The 23,802-nt window shown below is 44.5% G+C and overlaps 1 protein-coding gene across 5 annotated transcripts in view; it reads right to left on the bottom strand.

Annotated features, from left to right (window-relative positions):
* LOC143804674 (proton-coupled folate transporter-like) overlaps positions 1 to 23,802 on the bottom strand; it is a 702,815-nt gene that overhangs the window by 241,246 nt on the left and 437,767 nt on the right. For 2 of the 5 annotated variants that reach the window (XM_077283005.1, XM_077283004.1), the window contains exon 6: positions 6,404 to 6,560. The exons of the other annotated variants lie outside the window; for them this stretch is intronic. In XM_077283005.1, the coding sequence (XP_077139120.1) occupies positions 6,404 to 6,560 (157 nt within the window). The remainder of the gene's footprint in view (positions 1 to 6,403; positions 6,561 to 23,802) is intronic. 5 annotated transcript variants of the gene reach the window in all.

The raw sequence follows: 23,802 nt of genomic DNA, 5'->3' as shown, positions 1-23,802 counted from the left end.
CCCCGTTAAGCCCTACTCTCAATCACTACCCTGCAATCTATTTCTCCCTGCGTGGAGTGTGTTTACTGTTGAATAAAACTGTTAACTCTTGATCTGCCTCCTGTCCATGATGACATCCCACGTTCCTGCGATTTCTACAAATACATGGTGAACAACCTGAAAGTGGATCATCAACTAAGACAAGAGTACATTAGACATACACAAGAGTATTTACATAATTCTTTTTTTAGTTGCTTAGTCTGCTCTTTAAAGGAAATAATGCTTTAGTGTCTTTCTTAGCTCTCTCTGGTGGTGATAGCATGGTATTTTTAAGAATGATATGCTGTTAGGATATATTAACAAATTAACCAGTACAAAAGAAGAGAATGTACTGTATGCCTACAAAGTATTTTAATAATATGTAACTTTGCCATATAGTAACACGAATGGTTATCAGCATATCGTGATCTTCAGCAACCAAACCATAATGGAAAATTATATCTGTACATTTCGTAGGTATTTATATGATTACTAAATTCTGTGGACAACATTTTAATGAGACAAATTGGTTAATTAGGTATAATTTTCAAGGAACATTGATCATTATTTTAGTAGTCATCTCAAATGACGGAGAAAAATAGCTCTAGACCAAGCCACCAGCTGTAACTTGTTTTGAGAGTCTAGATATCAATTCTTGTAAATACTGTACTCATTCTTGTATGTAAGAGAAACACATTTATTGTTGAAAAGGAATAAATTTGGCAAAAAAGATTAATGACCAATTTAGAACAACATACATGCAATATACAAACACCTGTCCCTCTAAACGTTATAGATTGCACATAAGAGAATTAATAGTATTTTAGATTGGGTATGATATAGCCTATCATGAATAGCTCAACATTCCCTTACTCATAAACATGTTTCTTCCAGGATCCTATAATTTATTAAATATATCCAAAGTATTTGAGCCAAGAATAAAGTATTTAAGGCTATCAATTACACAATTTACTGGTAAGTGGAATATTTATCATAATTTGTATCCGTACACAGACAAACAAGGAAACAAGTACGATTTTAATAGGACAATGCTCTGCAATCTAGGGAGTGAAGAAAGTAAGATATAGCTTAAACTATCCAGGTTGCTAGCACTAAGGAATTCAGTATCTAAATTGTACAAGTAGAAACAGCGACATGTCATTTTCTGTAATTAAATATAGCTGTGCAGTACAGGATTGATGGTTGAAAAAGTTGACTTTTGAGCCTTCAGATTCACCATTTGTTATTATTCAGGTGCTGTTATTATTACTATTGACCATCTACCTCTCTCCATACTATTTCCACAGGTACAAGAATCATCGTCCAGCTTGACGGTCAATCACACAATTCATAGTTCTGTTTCCTGGACAACAGTGAATATGATGTAGGAGCATAAAAGTGATAAGGGAATTGGTTGCATGTTGCAGATCTAATCTTTCAGCAGAATCATCAGCACTCAGACATTGGGAAAGAATTTACAGTTTACAGCAGCCAGTATTTTCATAATCGACAACATTGAGTATACAGGTGTAAAGGAGTGTCAAAAATTGCAACACCTTCAGAACATTGTGATTAAATGGGAACTTGTCACCAGGTTATTCTCATGTGAGATAAGGCCTGTACCTGTAAGCCCTCATATACAGCATTCTAATATGCAGTATAAATAGCCCCAATGTGGCCTGCAAAACAAGAAAAAGACCTTTTATTATACTCTTCTACAGGGGGGTCTGGTCAGATGGGCATCTCTGGTTTTGATTCAGCGCCTCTTCACTTCTTGCGGTCACCATCCTCCTTCTCTGCTTTGTGTGGGTAATGTTACCTATGTTATCCACATAGTGTCCAGCATCATAATTCTACACATGAGTATTTACCCCTGCCCTGTTGATGGCAGAACAAAGTACTGCAGTGAAAAGCTGCAGGAAAAGGCCAAAGAACGTCAGTGAATGCGCACCGCAGTACTTTACTCTGCCCACGACAGGGTAGAGAGAAGTAAGCCAACATAGGAACATGATGCTGGGCACTGTGTGGATGACATAGGAGGCATCATGCACTTAAAGCAGAGAAGGAAGATGGCGACAGCAAGAAGAGATGAGGCGCTGAATCAAATCCAGAGATGCCCATTGGACCGGACCCCCTTGAAGAAGAGTATAATAAAAGGTCTTTTTCTTGTTTTGCAGGCCGGATTGGGGGTATATATACAGATTATAATGATGTATATGAGGGCTTACAGGTACAGGCCTTACCTCATATGAGAAAAAAACGATGACCGGTTCCTTTTGATGCAGTTTCGATAAATATTACATTGAACTTTTGATAATGCCCTCATGAACACACTGTATTGCACTATGAAATAGAAGTTCCTAAATGGATATGTTAAGTATGATACATGATAATTTCTGTACATAACATTTTTTAAAATGAATTTTAGATATAAGAGAATTAACTGGTTAAACCTTTCAAGATCAGAAATGGCTTAGCTGATATAAGGGATTTTGGTGGTCTGTAGACCCTAAGTAGACAAAGCAAATGGAAGAGTTAGTGATTAAATGTTAGAGAGAGTAAGATTGAGAGTTTCAGAAGACCTAGTTACAGATTGAAGTGAGTATATCTGAACTGGAGTACAACTGAGGTGGGGCATAGGGGAGTAAAGAAAGGAGATGCCCCAAAAGGAACATCATTGAGTCAAAACGGCTCACCAGGAGTCATAAGATCGTTGTGAGTTTGAGTGTGTTAGGGCCCCTTCACACTGGTCGATTCTGCTACGATTACGACGCATTTGCGTCATATTCGACATCGCAGTACGAGCTCGTAGCCAGCGGTCACACTCTACGATGTTAACGCTTTTTCTGACGTAGTTGCGATGTGAACGTCACGCGTCGCAATCGTACGCTACCCTTCACACCGCCATAGTCCTACGACTCCGAGCGTGACGTATTACCAGCATGGGCGTGCTAAAACGTCACGCCCAATCAGGAGACAGGTATGCGGAAGCCCAACCCACGTAGTCGCATTACGAGCTCGTATGACCGCCGTCACATACTACGATTTCGACCGCCACAGCGAGACATTTACGACGAAAGAAAGTTCTGCTCTTTCTTTCACATCGTACGATGCTGGGCTGCGTCGCAGATCGTAACGCCATGTCACACTTTGCAACCTCGGAACGAGGACGGATAAACGTCACAAATCGAACGCTCGTTCAGACTTTGATTGCACAGTGTGAAGGGGCCCTTACTTTATAACAGTGAGTGGACTCATAGCAGCCAGTCTGGTAAGAGAAATTAGAGAAAGATGTCTGGCCTCATGTGAGCATCAGAGAAGGAAGCTGCTCTAGATGGATTGCTATTCATGCCAGGGAATGGCACGCGGCTGCAGAATCTGTATCTGTAAGATTAAGCTGAATTTAGCCATAGCCATTTTGCTGTGCAAAAAAAGTGAGAATTTAAGTTGCCTACCCTGCAAAAACTTGAATGTACAGCAGTTCATCCTTATCTACCGAAGTGCAAGGAATCTACATGCTGACAGGGCATCAAATAAAATGGAGAACAACTATCATGCAATTTAAAAAGTGTAAATAATTCTTTTATTTCATTCTGATTATGTCTATGTCATCATTTTTTTTATAAAATAAAGAATTTATTTACGATTTTTAAAGAATGACTGGATTTTGTGATTTTTTTTCTCTATTTCATTATGCTGAAACCTCTATCATTGTCATATGTAAGAAGTATTAAGTGTTGTACCTGCTATCTATTTTGATTACTTATTTTTGAAGAATACAGTAAAAACATCTGTTTTTAACTATAATGGTCTCTCCTGTTTCTTTGTCTGCAATCTTCACTGGGAAACACATTAGGCCGCTGCCACTGGCCAACAAGGAGGAAGTATAATCATAGTGAAAAAAGGAAATGAGAAAATAGTCTACTTATCATTTTTGTTGAGTTTCCAGACAGGATTTGAAAATTCAGGATTTGAAAATTACGTCACGGCTTGTGATTGGTCGCGTGCCGCCCATGTGACCGCGACGCGACCAATCACAACAAGCCGTGACGTAATTTTCAGGTCCTGAATGCCTAATTCACATGGGCGGCACGCGACCAATCACAAGCCGTGATGTAATTTTCAAATCCTGAATGCCTAGAATTAGGCATTCAGGACCTGAAATTACATCACGGCTTGTTGTGATTGGTCGCGTCGCGGTCACATGGGCGGCACGCGACCAATCAGAAGCCGTGACGTCACGGAAGGCAGTAAACGTGCGCATTTTAAGCAAAGAAGGCTGCCGGTTCCCTCGGTGAGGTGCAGGCTGCGTCGGAGAGGTGAGTATAGCAATATTTTTTATTTTAATTCTTTATTTTACACATTGCTATTAATCCCGATACCGATTCCCGATATCACAAAAGTATCGGATCTCGGTATCGGAATTCCGATACCCGCAAGTATCGGCCGATACCCGATACTTGCGGTATCGGAATGCTCAACACTATTCATAAAACTTTAACTCCTTCCAGCTATTGGATTTAACTCTATGTCATAATAAGATGTCAATTATGACATCAACATTTATATTGTCATGACAGAGATTGAACAAGCAGGAGCCATTTTACAGAGGGTGATCACTCCCTCTACCTGCCCACTTCACCACTGCCCCCTATCATTAAGTCAGTTGGTTACAATGGGCTGCTATAGCAATCAAAAGCCAAACAATGACCTCAATTTCCACCATATAATGAAGACTGTCAGCAACTGTGGATTATAATGAGAGCAATCTGGGCAATCACCCAGGTACAAGACACAGAGGGTGGAGGTGGTGGTGGAGGGTGGTTACCATACACAATGTGCTCTCATCATAATCTATGTCATCATTGTTAGCAGTGCACATCACTTGGCAGAGAGCATTTATGCAGCTCTACTGACTGCAATATAAAATAGCTGCATGCCTAAAGGAAGCCTTTCCCGCCCACCTGTCAAGCTGTTTCTCTATGATGCCAGTGGCTCAATGATATTTTCGCACTGCCTGCAAAATGGGATACAGTACAAGGAGGAAGGAGAAGAGGACACAAGACAATGGCTTGCAATGAATTTAATGGGGAGAGTAGCAGAATGGAGTGGAATTGATGGGACATGAGCGCAGTGCATAAAGAGAGGACACAAGAGTGGGCAGTGACTTGTAAAGAATTGGGGAAGAGGAGCATTGGGGCGGGGAACACAAGACAGTGACTAGTATTGAATTGGGAGAAGTGAAGTAAAATTGATACTGAGTTGGGAAAATAAGACAGTGACTTATTAACTTATTTTTTACTGAGTGGGGAAATGTGGCTAATTATAGTTCATGGAATCACAGTGCTGCATTTTGAATTGATATTTTGAATGGTGGGTTGCACAGTGGCTAATTATACATTAATGGTGTGGAATATATTTGTATTTAGGGGTGCAACATGGGAGATTTTTTATTTAGGTGGCATATACTATATATGCAGTTGTGTGAAAAAGTGCCCCCTTCCTGATTTCCTATTCTTTTGCATGTTTGTCACACTTAAATGTTTCGGCTCACCAAAATGAATTAAAATATTAGACAAAGTTAACACAAATAAACACAAAATGCAATGCTTAAATTAAGGTCTTTATTATTATGGGAAATAGAAATTCAGACCTACAGGGCCCTGAATGAAAAAAGGAATTGCACCTTCACCCCTTAAAACAGAAATTAACTGTGATTTATCACATCTTTCGGAAGCTGAGTTCAAATTCCCTAGAAACACCCAAACCTGATTACTGACACACCTGTTCTCAAACAAGAAATAACTGAAAAAGGATCTGCCTGACAAAGTGAAGCAGACCAAATGATCCTCAAAAGCTAGACATCATTCCGCAATCCAAAGAAATTCTGTAATAAATTAGAATTAAAGTAATTGTGATCTATCAGTCTGGAAAAGGTTATAAAGCTATTTCTAATGCAGCGACTACTCATCAAAGAGGTCATAAAAGACCCCACAACAATATAAAAAGAACTGCAGGCTTTAATTGCCTCAGTTAAATACTGCTGTCAGAGAAAAAAGAAAAGTATGTGTATACAAATTAGTATCACTTTCTTTTCCATTGAAAAGACATAGTCATGTCAAGATAAAGTTAGTTACTAAATGCCTTAATTTATGAAAAGTATGAAAAAAAACTATTATAATGACTACTATATTTATATACTACTAATCTAAATATACTACTGATATAAATCTTCGCTTACAGCTATGCTAAACTTTTGCCAAGCCTACACAAAGTATTATTTGCCTCTCAGTTTATGAATTTACATTTGAATGTTTTAGAAAAACCAATGTGTGATGCCTGAAGAATATGTAAACAAATGAAATCCCAAAGCTTTAGTACTTACTGAATCAACACAAAGGTGATTATCTGGAATGCTGCCATAATAACGAAGCACATTCCTGGAAATGTTGATAGTGTTGCTGGATAAATTCCATTAAATATTGCTGCAGCAATAAGTAAACATATAGTTTCGACTGACGCCATTATGGAAAACATTGCACCTAAAGAAAACCATACAGCAAAATATTATATTTAAAATAGTAATGCCATCAGTAGCACTAAACAAGCATATTACTTGAAACTAACATTACACTTTAGAAAGTCTCAAATTAAAGGAGGACAACAATATAAAGTAGTGTGGTTCAGTAGTAGCAGACAGGTAATATATTCTTTTTAGAAGATGCTTAACCCCTTAACGACCGCCGATGCGCCTTTTAACGGCGGCCGCTAAGGGTACTTAAACCACAGCGCCGTTAATTAACGGCACAGTGGAAAAAGTGAATAGCGCCCCCCAGAGTCGGATTTTCTCTGGGGTCTCGGTTACCGGGGGTAGCCGAGACCCCAGAGAACATGATTCGGGTTTTTTTTTACTGACCCCCGAGTTGCGATCGCCGGTAATTAACCGTTTACCGGCGGTCGCAAAAAAAAACAAACACGCAATTTCCCATTTAATTTCTCTGTCCTCCGATGTGATCGCACATCAGAGGACAGAGAAATGGCATCCCCGATCACCTCCCGATACTCATCTGTCTCCCCCGGTGCTCCTCGTGGCTCCCGATGGGCGCCGCCATCTTCTTCCGGCAAAAAAATGGCGGGCGCATGCGCAGTGCGCCCACCGGCCGGCACCCGGGAGATCTTTGGGGTCTCGGCTGCTGGGGGTAGCCGAGACCCCAAAGAACATGATCGGGGTCGGTTTTTACCGACCCCTGTTTTGCGATCGCCGGTAATTAACTGTTTACCGGCGACCGCAAAAAAAAAAAGCGATGTGTAATTCTCTGTCCTCTGATGTGATCGCACATCAGAAGACAGAGAAATATGGGGATTCGGGGACCCTATCATACTTACTGGTGTCCCTGGGTCCTCCTGCGTCCTGTCCTGCCGGCCGGCTTCTTCCTATGGAAAGAAAATGGCGGGCGCATGCGCAGTGTGCCCGCTCTCTGCTGCCATCTGCTGGCCGGCAGGAGAGAGGAGTTGGGGCTAAAATTAGGGTTAGGGTTAGGGTTAGGGCTAGGGTTAGGGCTAGGGTTAGGGCTAGGGTTAGGGCTAGGGTTAGGGCTAAATTTAGGGTTAGGGTTGGGGCTAAATTTAAGGTTAGGGTTGGGGCTAAATTTAGGGTTAGGGCTGGGGCTAAATTTAGGGTTAGGGCTAGGGTTAGAGTTGGGGCTAAAGTTAGGGCTAGAGTTAGAGTTGGGGCTAAAGTTAGGGTTAGGGTTGGGGCTAAAGTTAGGACTAGGGTTGCAGCTAAAGTTAGGGTTAGAGTTGGGATTAGGGTTTGGATTAGGGTTGGCATTAGGGTTACGTTTGGGATTAGGGTTAGGTTTGGGATTAGGGTTAAGGTTAGGGTTGGGATTAGGGGTGTATTGGGATTAGGGTTAGGTTTGAGGTTAGGGTTGAGATTAGGATTAGGGGTGTGTTGGATTTAGGGTTCTGATTAGGGTTATGGTTGTTTTAGGGTTAGGGTTGCGATTATCCTTAGGGTTGTGATTAGGATTATGAATCAGGTTAGCATTAGGGTTAGGCCTCTTTCACACTTAAGTCTTTTGGCGTCAGTCTGAACCCGCCATTTTCGTCAAAAAGCAGATCCGCCATTTTTTTGGCGGATCCGCTATTTTCCCATAGACATGCATTAGCAACGGATTGTGGTGGATGGTCGTCCGTTCCATCCGCCATGCGACAGATCCGTCGAGATTTGGCGGATGTCATCTAGACATTGACGGCCATTGTAACATTTTTTGTCTGCGCCGAAATTGCGGTTCGCGATGGATCCGTCGCGTTCGTCATTCCATAGAATGGCCGCCTATGGGTGACGGATCCGTCGTTACCGTCATTTTGGCAGATCCATCGCCCCAATCCACTTTTTCAATTGCGCATGCTGCAAAAAGTAGATACTTTTCCCAGACAACCCCCAAGTAACAGATCCGTCAAAAAAACGGATCCATTAGAACCGTTTTCTCAACAATTGTGACGGATCCGTCGATCCGTCACTATGTCGGAGCTGACTGACGCCAAACAACTGAAGTGTGAAAGAAGCCTTAGGGGTGTGTTGGGGTTAGGGTTGGAGTTAGATTTGGGGGGTTTCCACTGTTTAGGTACATCAGGGGGTCGCTAAACGCCACAGACAATTTTGCGCTCAAAAAGTCAAATGGTGCTCCCTCCCTTCCGAGCTCTGCCGTGCACCCAAACAGTGGTTTACCCCCACATATGGGGCATCAGCGTACTCGGGAGAAATTGGACAACAACTTTTGGGGTCCAATTTCTCCTGTTACCCTTGTGAAAATAAAAACTTGGGGACTAAAAAATCTTTTTTGTGGAAAAAAAAATATTTTTTATTTTCACGACTCTGCATTATAAACGTCTGTGAAGCACTTGGGCATTCAAAGTTCTCACCACACATCTAGATAAGTTCCTTGGGGGCTCTAGTTTCCAAAATGGGGTCACTTGTGGGGGGTTTCTACTGTTTAGGTACATCAGGGTCTCTGCAAACGCAACATAATGCCCGCAGACCATTCTATCAAAGTCTGCATTCCAAAATGGCATTCCTTCCCTTCCAAGCTCTGCCATGCGCTCAAACAGTGGTCCCCCCCACACAAGGGGTATCAGTGTACTCAGGACAAATTGGACAACAACTTTTGGCATCCAATTTCTCTTGTTACCCTTGTCAAAATAAAAATTTAGGGGCTTAAAAATCTTTTTTGTGGAAAATTTTTTTTATTTTTATTTTCACGACTCTGCATTATAAACTTCTGTGAAGCAGTTGGGCATTCAAAGTTCTCACCACACATCTAGATAAGTTCCTTGGGGGGTCTAGTTTCTAAAATGGGGTCACTTGTGGGTGGTTTCTACTGTTTAGGTACATCAGGGGCTCTGCAAATGCAACATAACACCCGCAGACTATTCTATCAAAGTCTGCATTCCAAAACGGTGCTCCTTCCATTCCGAGCTCTGCCATGCGCCCAAACAGTGGTTTACCCCAACATATGGAGTATCAGCCTACTCAGCATAAATTGCACAATAAATTTTGGGGTCCAATTTCTCCTGTTACCCTTCAGAAAATAAAAAATTGCAGGAATAAAAAATCATTTTTGAGGAAAAAAAAAAGATTTTTTATTTTCACGGCTCTACTTTATAAATTTCTGTGAAGCACTTGGGGGTTTAAAGTGCTCATCACACATCTAGTTAAGTTTCTTAAGTGGTCTAGTTTCCAAAATGGGGTCACTTGTGGGGGGTTTCTACTGTTTAGGCACATCAGGGGCTCTCCAAACGCGACATGGTGTCCGATCTCAATTCCAGCCAATTCTACATTGAAAAAGTAAAACGGCACTCCTTCTCTTCCAAGCTCTGCGGTGCACACAAACAGTGGTTTACTCCCACATATGGGGTATCGACGTACTCAGGAGAAATTGCACAACAACTTTTGTGGTCTAATTTCTCCTGTTACCCTTGTCAAAATAAAAATTTGGGGGCAAAAAGATCATTTCTGTAGAAAAAATGCGACTTTTTATTTTCACGGCTCTACGCTATAAACTTCCTTGAAGCATCTGGGGGTTTAAAGTGCTCACCACACATCTAGTTAAGTTCCGTAAGTGGTCTAGTTTCTAAAATGGGGTCACTTGTGGGGGGTTTCCACTGTTTAGGCACATCAGGGGCTCTCCAAACGCAACATGGCGTCCAATCTCAATTCCAGCCAATTCTGCATTGAAAAAGTAAAACAGCACTCCTTCTCTTCCAAGCTCTGCGGTGCGCCCAAACAGTGGTTTACCCCCACATATGGGGTATTAACATACTCAGGAGAAATTGCACAACAACTTTTGTGGTCTAATTTCTCCTGTTACCCTTGTGAAAATAAGAATTTGTGGGAGAAAAGATCATTTTTGTGTAAACAAATGCGATTTTTTATTTTCACGGCTCTACTTTATAAACTTCTGTGAAGCACTTGGGGGCTCAAAGTGCTCACCACACATCTAGATAAGTTCCTTAAGGGGTCTAGTTTCTAAAATGGTGTCACTTGTGGGGGTTTCCACTGTTTAGGCACATCAGGGGCTCTCTAAACGTGACATGGCATTCGATCTCAATTCCAGCCAATTCTGCATTGAAAAAGTCAAACGGCGCTCCTTCTCTTCCAAGCTCTGCGGTGCGCCCAAACAGTGGTTTACCCCCACATATGGGGTATCGGCGTATTCAGGAGAAATTGCACAACAACATTTATGGTTACATTTCTGTTTTTACACTTGTGAAAATAAAAAAAATGGTTCTGAAGTAAAATGTTTGCAAAAAAAAGTTAAATGTTCATTTTTGCCTTCCACATTGTTTCAGTTCCTGTGAAGCACGTAAAGGGTTAATAAACTTCTTGAATGTGGTTTTGAGCACCTTGAGGGGTGCAGTTTTTAGAATGGTGTCACACTTGGTTATTTTCTATCATATAGACCCCTCAAAATGACTTCAAATGTGATGTGGTCCCTAAAAAAAATGGTGTTGTAAAAATGAGAAATTGCTGGTCAAATTTAACCCTTATAACTCCCTAACAAAAAAAAATATTGTTTCCAAAATTGTGCTGATGTAAAGTAGACATGTGGGAAATGTTATTTATTAACTATTTTTTGTGACATAGCTCTCTGATTTAAGGGCATAAAAATACAAAGTTTGAAAATTGCTAAATTTTAAATATTTTTGCCATATTTCCATTTTTTTCATAAATAATCGCAAGTAATATCGAAGAAATGTTACCAGTAACATGAAGTACAATATGTCATGAAAAAACAATCTCAGAATCAGCAGGATCCGTTGAAGCTTTCCAGAGTTATAACCTCATAAAGTGACAGTTGTCAGAATTGTAAAAATTGGCCTGGTCATTAAGTACCAAATTGGCTCTGTCACTAAGGGGTTAATAATAAGAGGTGGATAGCAAATCTGCTGGAATCATTGAATATTATAGCTTATTTTATATTAAAGCAACACATCTGCAATCATTCACTGAAACGTGTCTGTCACTGTTGAGAATTACATTAGGACATGTGGAGATATGGGAGGATTTTTGCCCCAATGAAAAGAGTGGAAGCATAGCTGTGAATAAACTGGATTTTCTATGCTTTAGTAAATAGAATACATTTTTGTGCCACTTAGACTAATATTAGAGTGGAACTAGAGCATTTGCTTTAATTAGAATAGCAGCTTCAGAGGTAGTTTATATTTTTGTTTGAAATTTTTAGTTAGAAAGTCCATACATTTCACTGGATAATCCATAATTCAATGTATACATCAATAAATAATGAAAATAAAATTCTCTTGAGACATCTCACTTAGCTATAGAAATAAATAAATACATAGACATATATAGTTTGTTATGGGTGAGCGGGCACTAAAATGTTCGGATGCTCATTATTCTAACCAAAAAATTACTAGTGCTCAGATGCTCGTTTCAAGTAAAGAGTATAATGGGAGTCAGTGGGAAATGGGAGCATTTTTCCGGAAGACCTAAAAGGAGGTCTGGGGGGCAGTGAAAATGTTGAAATGGATAAAAAAAAGTGCTGAATGGAAGAAGAAAAGCATGGGGAAGACCCCTGGAAGCATCTCTTGCTCCAAGATCACTGTTAAGAACAATTGTGTCACGCTTTTACTCCATTGGATGAAAATAGAACATTCAAAATTTATGAGAAATTGAAGTTTGCAGAAAAAAAATGTTAAGAAACATTCTTTCCTGTATTACGACTTGTATATAATGCACAATTTAAAGAGGATTAAAGAATAAAAATAATTTAAATAAACTAAAATTTAATTCTATATTTAAAAAAATGGAAATTTCAGTGTAATTTATGAAGGAAGAAAGAACAAAGAAAAATTGAATGGAAGAAGGACTCAGATATACCACGTATTAGATTTGAAGGAGGGCCTCATACACATTCTATTCAAATTGTCATGTAGTGGTACTCTTACATTCATAAAGACTACACACTAAGTGAAAAGGCTGCCAAGATTAAGAAACAGAATCATCCACTCACCCTTCAAGACACAAGCTATAGTATCTCAATCAAATATTGTTAACAAAGTGTAGTTGTTTGATCCCACACTCATAAAAGGACTGGACACAGTGCAAATGCTGCCAAAAATTACAAGCAGTGTCATCCATACAACCTTCAAGGCACCAACTGTAGTATCACATTCAAATATTGTAAGCAAAGTGTAGTTGTGGCACCCTGACACTCATAAAAGATCTACATTAAGTACAAATTCTGCCAAAAATTACAAGCAGGGTCATCCATACACCCTTTAAGGCACCAAGTGTAGTATCAAATGTAGAAAATAATTCAAAATATAAGAAAGTGTAGTTGTGGAACTTTTACACTCACAATGGCTTTGCAAGCAGTGCAAAGCCAGGAAAAAAAATTAACCCCTTGCCGACCTCCACCGTTCTATTACTGCAGAGGTCAGTACCACCGCTTTGATGCGGGCTGCGGCGGTGAGCCCGCATAAAAGCCGTGACATGTCAGCTGTTCAAAACAGCTGACATGTGCCTGCAATAGCGACGGGTGGAATTGCGATTCACCCGCCGCTATTAACTAGTTAAATTCCGCTGTCAAACTCTGACAGCGGCATTTAACCGGTGCTTCCGGCCATCGAGCCGGAAATGAGCGCATTGCCGACCCCGTCACATGATCGGGGGTCAGTGATGCATCGACATAGCAACCAGAGGTCTCCTTGAGACCTCTATGGTTGCTGATGCCGGCTTGCTATGAGCGCCACCCTGTGGTCAGCGCTCATAGAAAGCTTGTAATTTAGCTACATTGGAGCGATCTGAAGATCGCTGCTATGTAGCAGAGACAATCAGGCTATGCCAGCTTCTAGCCTCCCATGGAGGCTATTGAAGCATGGCAAAAGTAAAAAAAAAAGTTTACAAAAATATGAAAAAAATATATAAAAGTTTAAATCACCCCACTTTGGCCCCATTCAAAATAAAACATTTAAAAAAATCAAACCTACATATATTGGGTATCGCCGTGTTCAGAATCACCCAATCTATTAATAAAAAAAAACATTAACCTGATCGCTAAACAGCGTAGAGAGAAAAAAATTAGAAACTCCAGAATTACTTTTTTTTGGTCGCCGCGACATTGCATTAAATTGCAATAACATGCGATCAAAAGAACGAATCTGCATCAAAATGGTATCATTAAAAAACATCAGCTCGGCACGCAAAAAATAAGCCCTCACCTGATCCAGATCACAAAAAATGGAGACGCTACAGGTATCGGAAAATGCCACAATATTTTTTTTTAGCAAAGTATGGAATTTTTTTTATCACTTAGATAAAACGTAACCTAGACATTTTTGGTGTCTATGAACTCAAAATGACCTGGAGAATCAAAGAGGCACGTCAGATTTAGCATTTAGGGAATCTAGCAAAAAAGCCAAACAAAAAACAAGTGTGGAATTGCACTTTCACCGCACTTGCAATTTTTTTCCCGTTTTCTAGTACATGACATGCTAAAACCAATGATGTCGTTCAAAAGTGCAACTTGTCCTGCAAAAAACAAGCCCCACATGGCCATATTGACGGAAAAACAAAAAAGTTATGGCTCTGGGAAGGAGGGGAGCGAAAAATGAGAACGCAAAAAAGGAAAAGGGCAAGGTCTTGAAGGGATTAAGGAGGATCATCAAGTCATCCATAGACCCCTGAAGGCAACAACTGGTGTGCCTCATTAAAATATTTAGAAAGTATAGTTGATGTACTCACATAAATGCTTTGCACAAAATGCAGAGCACAGAAAAAAATGAGGGTAATACAATCATTCATAAACCCTAGAAGACAACAACATGTGGGCCTCATTATAATATTTTAAATGTGTAGTTGATGTACTTCTACACTCATAAAGGATTTGCAAAAAGTGCAATAAGTGCAAAGCCACGAAAAAAATATAAGTAGTATCATCCAGTCATCCAAAGACCCTTGAAGTCAACAACTGGTGGGCCTCATGCAAATATTAAAGATTAAAAACACTTTATGTGCTCCTGTCATCTGGTGGTATGGAAAAGTCAGGGATAAACAAAGGTTTTGTTCTTTTTTTTCAGAGATACCTTTCAGCATCTTCTATTGACTGAAAGAACCTGTCTGTAATGACTCCCCAGCATGTTATGCTCTGGTGGCCTAAGAGCAGCATGAGACGTACTCTGGAGAAGGTGGTACCTGTACTGACCGCAGACCCTGAACTTAACACCGCAACTAGAAGTAGCCGTGGAATGAACCTAGCGCTCCCTAGACATCTCGACACAGCCGGAGGACTAATTACCCCTAGAGATAGAAAAGGGAAAACTATCTTGCCTCAGAGAAAATCCCCAAAGGATAGGCAGCCCCCCACAAATATTGACTGTAAGAGGAGAGGGAAAAAACACAGGCTGAAATGAGAATTTAGCAAAGGAGGCGACTTCTAGCTAAATAGAAAGGATAGGACAGAGTACTATGCGGTCAGTATAAAAACACCAGAAAATATCCACCACAGAAAATACAAAATCTCCACAGCTAACTAAAGATATGGAGGGTATATCTGGATCTCCAGAGATACCAGCTTGGCAAAACAAATCCTTATACAGACCAAGCTGGACAAGACAAAACATAGAAAAGAACTGAACAATAAGGCCACAGCATGTGGACAGCAAAATCAAGGCCAGAACTTATCTTTGTTGAAATGAACTGCAAAGCAGAAGAGACCAGGCAGGAATGTGAATCCTCCAGGAACAATGGACAACTGGCACTGACTAAAGGGTGAAGCAAGACTAAATAGCAAAGTCAAAATTGCAAAAAGTGAACACACCTGATAAATGCTGTGATTCAGAAACAGCAGCGCTACCACTTACAACCACCGGAGGGAGCCCAAGAGCAGAATTCACAACAGTACCCCCCCTTGAGGAGGGGCCACCGAACCCTCACCAGAGCCCCCAGGCCGATCCGGACGAGCCAAATGAAAGGCACGAACCAAATCATCAGCATGAACATCGGAGGCAACAACCCAAGAATTATCCTCCTGGCCATAACCCTTCCATTTGACAAGATACTGAAGCTTCCGCCTCGAAAAACAAGAATCCAATATCTTCTCCACCACATACTCCAACTCCCCATCAATCAACACCGGGGCAGGAAAATCAACAGAGGGAACAACGGGCACCACATATTTCCGCAACAAAGATCTATGAAAAATGTTATGGATGGAAAAAGAGGCTGGAAGGGCCAAACGAAAAGACACTGGATTGATAATCTCTGAAATCCTATAAGGGCCAATAAACCGAGGCTTAAACTTAGGGGAAGAAACCTTCATAGGGACATGACGGGAAGACAACCAGACCAAATCCCCAACCCGAAGCCGGGAACCAACACACCGACGACGGTTAGCAAAACGCTGAGCCCCCTCCTGAGACAACACCAAATTGTCAACAACATGAGCCCAAATTTGCTACAACCTGTCAACCACAGAGTCCACCCCAGGACAATCAGAAGGCTCAACCTGCCCCGAAGAAAAACGAGGATGAAAATCAGAGTTACAAAAGAAGGGTGAAACCAATGTAGCAGAACTAGCCCGATTATTAAGGGCAAACTCGGCCAATGGCAAGAAAGCCACCCAATCATCCTGATCAGCAGACACAAAGCATCTCAAATAAGTTTCCAAAGTCTGATTAGTTCGCTCGGTTTGGCCATTTGTCTGAGGATGAAATGCGGAAGAAAAAGACAAATCAATGCCCAGCCTAGCACAAAAGGCCCGCCAAAACCTAGAAACAAACTGGGAACCTCTATCGGACACAATATTCTCCTGAATGTCATGCAAACGAACCACATGCTGAAAAAACAACGGAACCAAATAAGAAGAGGAAGGCAATTTAGGCAAAGGTACCAAATGAACCATCTTAGAAAACCGGTCACAAACCACCCAGATAACTGACATCCTCTGGGAAACCGGAAGTTCCGAAATAAAATCCATAGAAATATGCGTCCAAGGCCTCTCAGGGACCGGCAAAGGCAAAAGCAACCCACTAGCGCGGGAACAGCAAGGCTTGGCCCGCGCACAAGTCCCACAGGACTGCACAAAAGAACGCACATCCCGTGATAAAGAAGGCCAACAAAGGACCTACCAAAAAAATCTCTGGTACCAAAAATCCCAGGATGACCAGCTAACACAGATCAATGAACCTCCGAAATCACTTTACTAGTCCATCTGTCAGGAACAAACAATTTCCCCACTGGACAGCGTTCAGGTTTATCAGCCTGAAATTCCTGAAGAACCCGTCGTAAATCAGGGGAGATGGCAGAAAGAATCACCCCTTCCTTCAGAATACCGACCGGCTCAAGGACCCCAGAAGAACCAGGCAAAAAGCTCCTAGAGAGGGCATCAGCCTTAACATTCTTAAAACCCGGAAGATACGAGACCACAAAATCAAAACGGGAGAAAAACAGGGACCATCGGGCCTGTCTAGGATTCAGCCGTTTGGCAGACTCGATATAAATCAGATTCTTATGATCGGTCAAGACCACAATTTGGTGCTTGGCCCCCTCAAGCCAATGTCGCCACTCCTCACATGCCCACTTCATAGCCAACAACTCACGATTGCCGACATCATAATTGTGTTCCGCAGGCGAAAACCTTCGAGAAAAGAAGGCACACGGTTTCATCAAGGAACCATCAGAATTCCTCTGAGACAAAACGGCCCCTGCCCCAATCTCAGAAGCGTCAACCTCAACCTGAAAAGGAAGAGAAACATCCGGCTGACGCAACACAGGGGCAGAAGTAAATCGGCATTTAAGCTCCTGAAAGGCAGAAACAGCCGCAGAGGACCAATTCGTCACATCAGCGCCTTTCTTCGTCAAATCGGTCAGGGGTAGTGTTGAGCGATACCTTCAGATATCGGAAAGTATCGGTATCGGAAAGTATCGGCCGATACCGTCAAAGTATCGGATCTAATCCGATACCGATACCCGATCCCAATGCAAGTCAATGGGACGAAAATATCGGAATTAAAATAAACCCTTTCTTTCCTTGTAGGTTAATTCTACATGAAGGAAAACAACTAAGAATAATGTAGGATGTATTGGGGGAGGTGGCGGAGACATTAAAGGCACAGAGGTCTAGCCCAATCAAATAGAATAGCAGGATTTTTATTTTTTTTTATGACGTTCGGCGTTAGAAAGATTTTGACTATGTTAATTTTTTATTTATTTTGTCAGATATTGATGTTTCACTACTTCCACGCCCTTCACCTTCTTTTTTACTTCTCCCACACTTTCCTCTTCATTATCCTCATCATCAGCTTCTTTGACATCAACTTCTTCACCTTATTCATCTTCTTCTTCATCTTCTACCTATTATTTTTTTTCTTACATTGTTCATATTCTTTTTATTTAACTATTATCTTCTTCATATTCAACTTCTTCATCATATCCTTATTTGTGACAGGCATTCCCGTAGTTGTTATCTATAAAAGTTTGAAGATTACACCTTCCGTTCTGCCTGTCACAAAAAAGTTACATTTGTCCGCGTTCAGTTTGGCCTGCAGCATCAGGCTTTATCCAGGGGCACCACGAGGAGGAACGGACTCACCCCCATACACTGCTTAGTCTTCTTCTGCTTATAATTTAGATAATATCTTTTGCTCTGAAATTTAGTCTTATGCTTAATGTTCTTCTGCTCTTTGTTCTGCAGCCTCTTGTTCTTCTGCTTCTCGGTCTTCCAGGTCGTAGTCGTCTCCAGGGTCGTCGTCTCCGGGGTCGTCGTCATCGGGGTGGTCTTCAGGGTCATCGTCTCCAGGGTCGTCGTCATCTCAGTGGGTGTCGTCTCTGGTGTTGTCGTCATCTTAGGGGTGGACTTCCGGGTCATCGTCTTTAGGGTCTTGAACTTGGAAATGTAGCAGAAGGTACAAGAAGGCTGAGAAAATGCCGAGAAACAGCTGATGGAACTGGAACTCGGATGGCTACCCGAAGGTCCAAGAGCCAATGGAACTACCGAGGACCAGCTGACGTTACTGGAACCCGGTTACTAAGCAGGAGGTACCCGTGCCTGATAGCACTACCAAGGACCACCTGACGTTGGTGGAACTCGGATACCCAGAGGGAGGCACCTAAGCCAAAGGCTCTGCCCGGAACCAGCTGACGGTACTGGAACCAGGATGGGGAGCAGAAGGTACAAGAGCAAAAGACACTGCCGAGAACCAGCTGACGGTGCTGGAACCCGGATGGGTAGCCGAAGGTCCAAGAGCCAATGGAACTACCGAGGACCAGCTGACGTTACTGGAACCCGGTTACTAAGCAGGAGGTACCCGTGCCTGAAAGCACTACCAAGGACCACCTGACGTTGGTGGAACTCGGATACCCAGAAGGAGGCACCTAAGCCAAAGGCTCTGCCCGGAACCAGCTGACGGTACTGGAACCAGGATGGGGAGCAGAAGGTACAAGAGCAAAAGACACTGCCGAGAACCAGCTGACAGTGCTGGAACCCGGATGGGTAGCCGAAGGTCCAAGAGCCAATGGAACTACCGAGGACCAGCTGACGTTACTGGAACCCGGTTACTAAGCAGGAGGTACCCGTGCCTGAAAGCACTACAAAGGACCACCTGACGTTGGTGGAACTCGGATACCCAGAGGGAGGCACCTAAGCCAAAGGCTCTGCCCGGAACCAGCTGACGGTACTGGAACCAGGATGGGGAGCAGAAGGTAGAAGAGCAAAAGACACTGCCGAGAACCAGCTGACGGTGCTGGAACCCGGATGGGTAGCCGAAGGTCCAAGAGCCAATGGAACTACCGAGGACCAGCTGACGTTACTGGAACCCGGTTACTAAGCAGGAGGTACCCGTGCCTGAAAGCACTACCAAGGACCACCTGACGTTGGTGGAACTCGGATACCCAGAAGGAGGCACCTAAGCCAAAGGCTCTGCCCGGAACCAGCTGACGGTGCTGGAACCAGGATGGGGACCTATTCAAGCTTGTCTTCCTAGAGCCCCAACTAGCAGTGTTGGAGCAAAGGGTCAGCAGGAGGAGGAGAGGGAGCAGAGTGTAGGCCGAAGCCTGCACTGGTGGCAGCTTTGTGTCTGCGTGGCTGTTGCAGGACACGATGCCGGCTACACAGCAGGGGAACAGCTGGCGGTGCTGAACCCCACTGACTCATTGGCTGGTGTTTTTCTCTGTGCAGCTAGCAGTACCGGGCCCCAACTGGCGGTGTTAGAGCCCAGGCTCTGCAGGGGGAGCAGAGTGTAGGCCGAAGCCTAATTGAACCAATTTTAAAGGTAACCTTTAACCCCCCCTCAGGGGTTACAAACTAGAAGAGCCACACATTATGCAGCAGTAGTGCTGCACAAGTCAAAGGTTGCTCTTTTAATTTTTCTCCTTGCACACGCTGAATGAAACACGTATAACATTTAGCCCTTTATACAGTCAAACTGTGTTGGAGGCGCGAGTTCCCTTCGTAATGAGACGCAGCACAGATGTCAAGAATCCCACCTTGGTGCTGGGTGCAGCCTCCTGAGCGTTGTTATTTGCTGTACAGGAGTCTGCGCTGACGTGATATCCCTTGGCCTAGCGCTGTTAGCGCTACCCATCTTCTGACATCATTTAATGTCGGCCGGTGCGGTTCGCGATGACCATGAATCCCAGCCCCGCAGTGTCTTAACATTGTTAAAACACTGCGGGGCTGGGATTCATGGCCTGGCGCAGTACATATGTTCGCCTCTCACACTCGGGTCCTTACACCCGCTTCAGACTGTGCGGCGTCAGCTGATCCCTTATCGCATGCCACGGCCATGAAGCCGCACAGTCTGAAGAAGGCGGAAGGAGATGAGTGACAACAGGCGAAGATATGCACTGCTCATGCCCGTCAATCACACCCTCGCAGTCCAAATAAATAAGACACCGAGGGGCGTTGTGTGGGTCAGGGCAGCCGCAGAGGCGCAGGCAGCCAAACAATGATGCCAGAAGACGGGCAGCGCTACCAAGGAGCTTGTTGCGTGTCAATACAAAGGAAAATCACACCTGAGGGACGTTTTAATGGTCGCAGAGGACTCATTTTAGACGTGTTCAGTTCAACATGGGCAAGGAGAATAAGTTTCTGAGCCACCTTGCACACATGCAGCATTACTGTCGTACAAGGTGGCTGTAAAACGTAGAAACGCCTGGGGGAGGGGGGACAGGTTTCCTTCAATTTCAGTTCTTGTGTCTGCGTGGCAGTTGCAGGACACGATGCCGGCTACACAGCAGGGGAACAGCTGGCGGTGCTGAACCCCACTGACACATTGGCTGGTGTTTTTCTCTGTGCAGCTAGCAGTACCGGGCACCAACTGGCGGTGTTAGAGCCCAGGGTCAGCAGGAGGAGGAGAGGGAGCAGAGTGTAGGCCGAAGCCTGCACTTGTGGCAGCTTTGTGTCTGTGTGGCTGTTGCAGGACACGATGCCGGCTACACAGCAGGGGAACAGCTGGTGGTGCTGAACCCCACTGACACATTGGCTGGTGTTTGGCTCTGTGCAGCCAGCACATCTGGGCCCCAACTGGTGGTGTTAGAGCCCAGGGTCAGCAGGAGGAGGAGAGGGAGCAGAGTGTAGGCCGAAGCCTGCACTGGAGCAAGTTGAAAGGGAACCTTTAACACCCCCCCAGGCATTTGTAGCTGAAAGAGCCATCGTGTACAGCACTAATGCTGGAAAAGGTAAACTTAGCTCTTTTAATTATGGTCCTTGCACATGCTGAACCTAACACTTATGAAAAGTGTCCCCTCCTACCGTGATACCGTCTGGTTGGTGGAACTTTCCTTTGTGATGTTGACGCAGCACAGCCATCATTCTTACCCCCTTGGCGCCGTGCGCCGCCTCCTCAGCGTTGTTTGAATCAGTCCCGGAGCCTGCGCTGTTAGGTTAGCCCTTGGCCATGCACACATTTTGCGCTGCCCGTCTTCTGACATCATTTGGTGTCAGACTGGCTGCGCCTGTGCGGCTGCGCTGGCCGAGATCCCGCCTCGTAGTGTCGTCTAATGTAATCCCACCGCAGGCCTGGGATCCGTGGCCATGCGCAGTGCATATCCTCACCTCTCACTCCCCTCCCTACGGCTTCTTCAGACTGTGCGGTGTCACGGCCGTGGCATGCTATTAGGGATCAGCTGACACCGCACAGTCTGAAGAAGCCGTAGGGAGATGAGTGAGAGGTGGAGGTTCAGATATGCACTGCGCATGTCCATGGATCTCAGGCCCCCAGTGGGATTAAATCAGAAGACTCTACGAGGCGGGATCTCGTCCAGCGCGGCCGCACAGGCTCAGCCAGTCTGACTCCAAATGATGTCAGAAGACGGGCAGCGCAAAATGTGTGCATGGCTAAGGGCTAACCTAACAGCGCAGGCTCCGGGACTGATTCAAACAACGCTGAGGAGGCGGCGCACGGCGCCAAGGGGGTAAGAATGACGGCTGTGCTGCGTCACATCACAAAGGAAAGTTCCACCAACCGGACGGTATCACGGTAGGAGGGGACACTTTTCATAAGTGTTAGGTTCAGCATGTGCAAGGAGCACCATGAAAAGAGGCACTTTTTCCCTTTGCATCATTACTGCTGCACAAGGTGGCTCCTTCAGTAACAAACGCCTGGGGGGGGGGACAGGTTCCCTTAAATTTAACTTGTTGTGCCTGCGTGGCGGTCGCAGTACACGTTGCCGTATACACAGCAGGGGAACAGCTGGCGCTGCTGAAACCCACTAACACATTGGCGAGGTGTTTGGCTCTGTGCGGACAGCACTTCTGGACGGCAACTAGCGGTGTTGGAGCCCAGGGACAGGAGGAGGAGGAGGAGGTGGAGGAGATAGGAGGGATTGCCACACACACAGCTGGGGAACAGCTGACGTTACTGAACCCCAATAACAGAGGAGGGACTGTTGACTGTGCGTACAGCACTACCAGGCAACAACTAGCGGTGTTGGAGCCCAGGGACAGGAGGAGGAGGAGGAGGTGGAGGAGATAGGAGGGATTGCCACACACACAGCAGGGGAACAGCTGACGTTACTGAACCCCAATAACAGAGGAGGGACTGTTGACTGTGCGTACAGCACTACCAGGCAACAACAAGCGGTGTTGGAGCCCAGGGACAGGAGGAGGAGGAGGTGGAGGAGATAAGGAGGGATTGCCACACACACAGCAGGGGAACAGCTGACGTTACTGAACCCCAATAACAGAGGAGGGACTGTTGACTGTGCGTACAGCACTACCAGGCAACAACTAGCGGTGTTGGAGCCCAGGGACAGGAGGAGGAGGAGGAGGAGGTGGAGGAGATAGGAGGGATTGCCACACACACAGCAGGGGAACAGCTGATGTTACTGAACCCCAATAACAGAGGAGGGACTGTTGACTGTGCGTACAGCACTACCAGGCAACAACTAGCGGTGTTGGAGCCCAGGGACAGGAGGAGGAGGAGGAGGTGGAGGAGATAGGAGGGATTGCCACACACACAGCTGGGGAACAGCTGACGTTACTGAACCCCAATAACAGAGGAGGGACTGTTGACTGTGCGTACATCACTACCAGGCAACAACTAGCGGTGTTGGAGCCCAGGGACAGGAGGAGGAGGAGAGGAACACAGTGTAGGCCGAAGCCTGATTGGAGAAAGTCTAAAGGGAACCTTTAACCCCCCCCCAAGGCGTTTGTAGCTGAAAGAGCCAGCTTGTGCAGCACAAAGGATGCAAAAGGAAAAGGTGGCTCTTTTCATTATGCTCCTTGCAAACACAGAACTAAACACTTATAAAATGTGTCCCCTGAAACCGTGAGACCGTCCCGGAGGTGGGACTTTCCTTCGTAATATGACGCAGTCATTCTTAACCCCCCGGCGCCGTGCCACGGCTCCTCAGCGCTGTTTGATTCCGTCCCGGAGCCTGCGCTGTTATGTTATCCCTTGGCCAGGCACACTTAGCGTTGCCCGTCTTCTGACATCATTTGGTGTCAGGCTGGCTGCGCCTGTGCGGCCGCGCTGGCCGAGAGCCCGCCTCGCAGTGTCTTCTAATGTAATCCCACCGCGGGCCTGGGATCCGTGGCCATGCGCAGTGCATATCCTCGCCTCTCACTCCCCTCCCTACGGCTTCTTAAGACTGTGCGGTGTCACGGCCGTGGCATGCTATTAGGGACCAGCTGACACCACACAGTCTGAAGAAGCCGTAGGGAGATGAGTGAGAGGTGGAGGTTCAGATATGCACTGCGCATGTCCATGGATCTCAGGCCCCCAGTGGGATTAAATCAGAAGACACTGCGAGGCGGGCTC

This window comes from Ranitomeya variabilis, chromosome 2, assembly GCF_051348905.1.
Source record: "Ranitomeya variabilis isolate aRanVar5 chromosome 2, aRanVar5.hap1, whole genome shotgun sequence".
Lineage (NCBI taxonomy): Eukaryota > Metazoa > Chordata > Amphibia > Anura > Dendrobatidae > Ranitomeya > Ranitomeya variabilis.
This window is presented reverse-complemented; position numbering and strand designations above follow the sequence as displayed.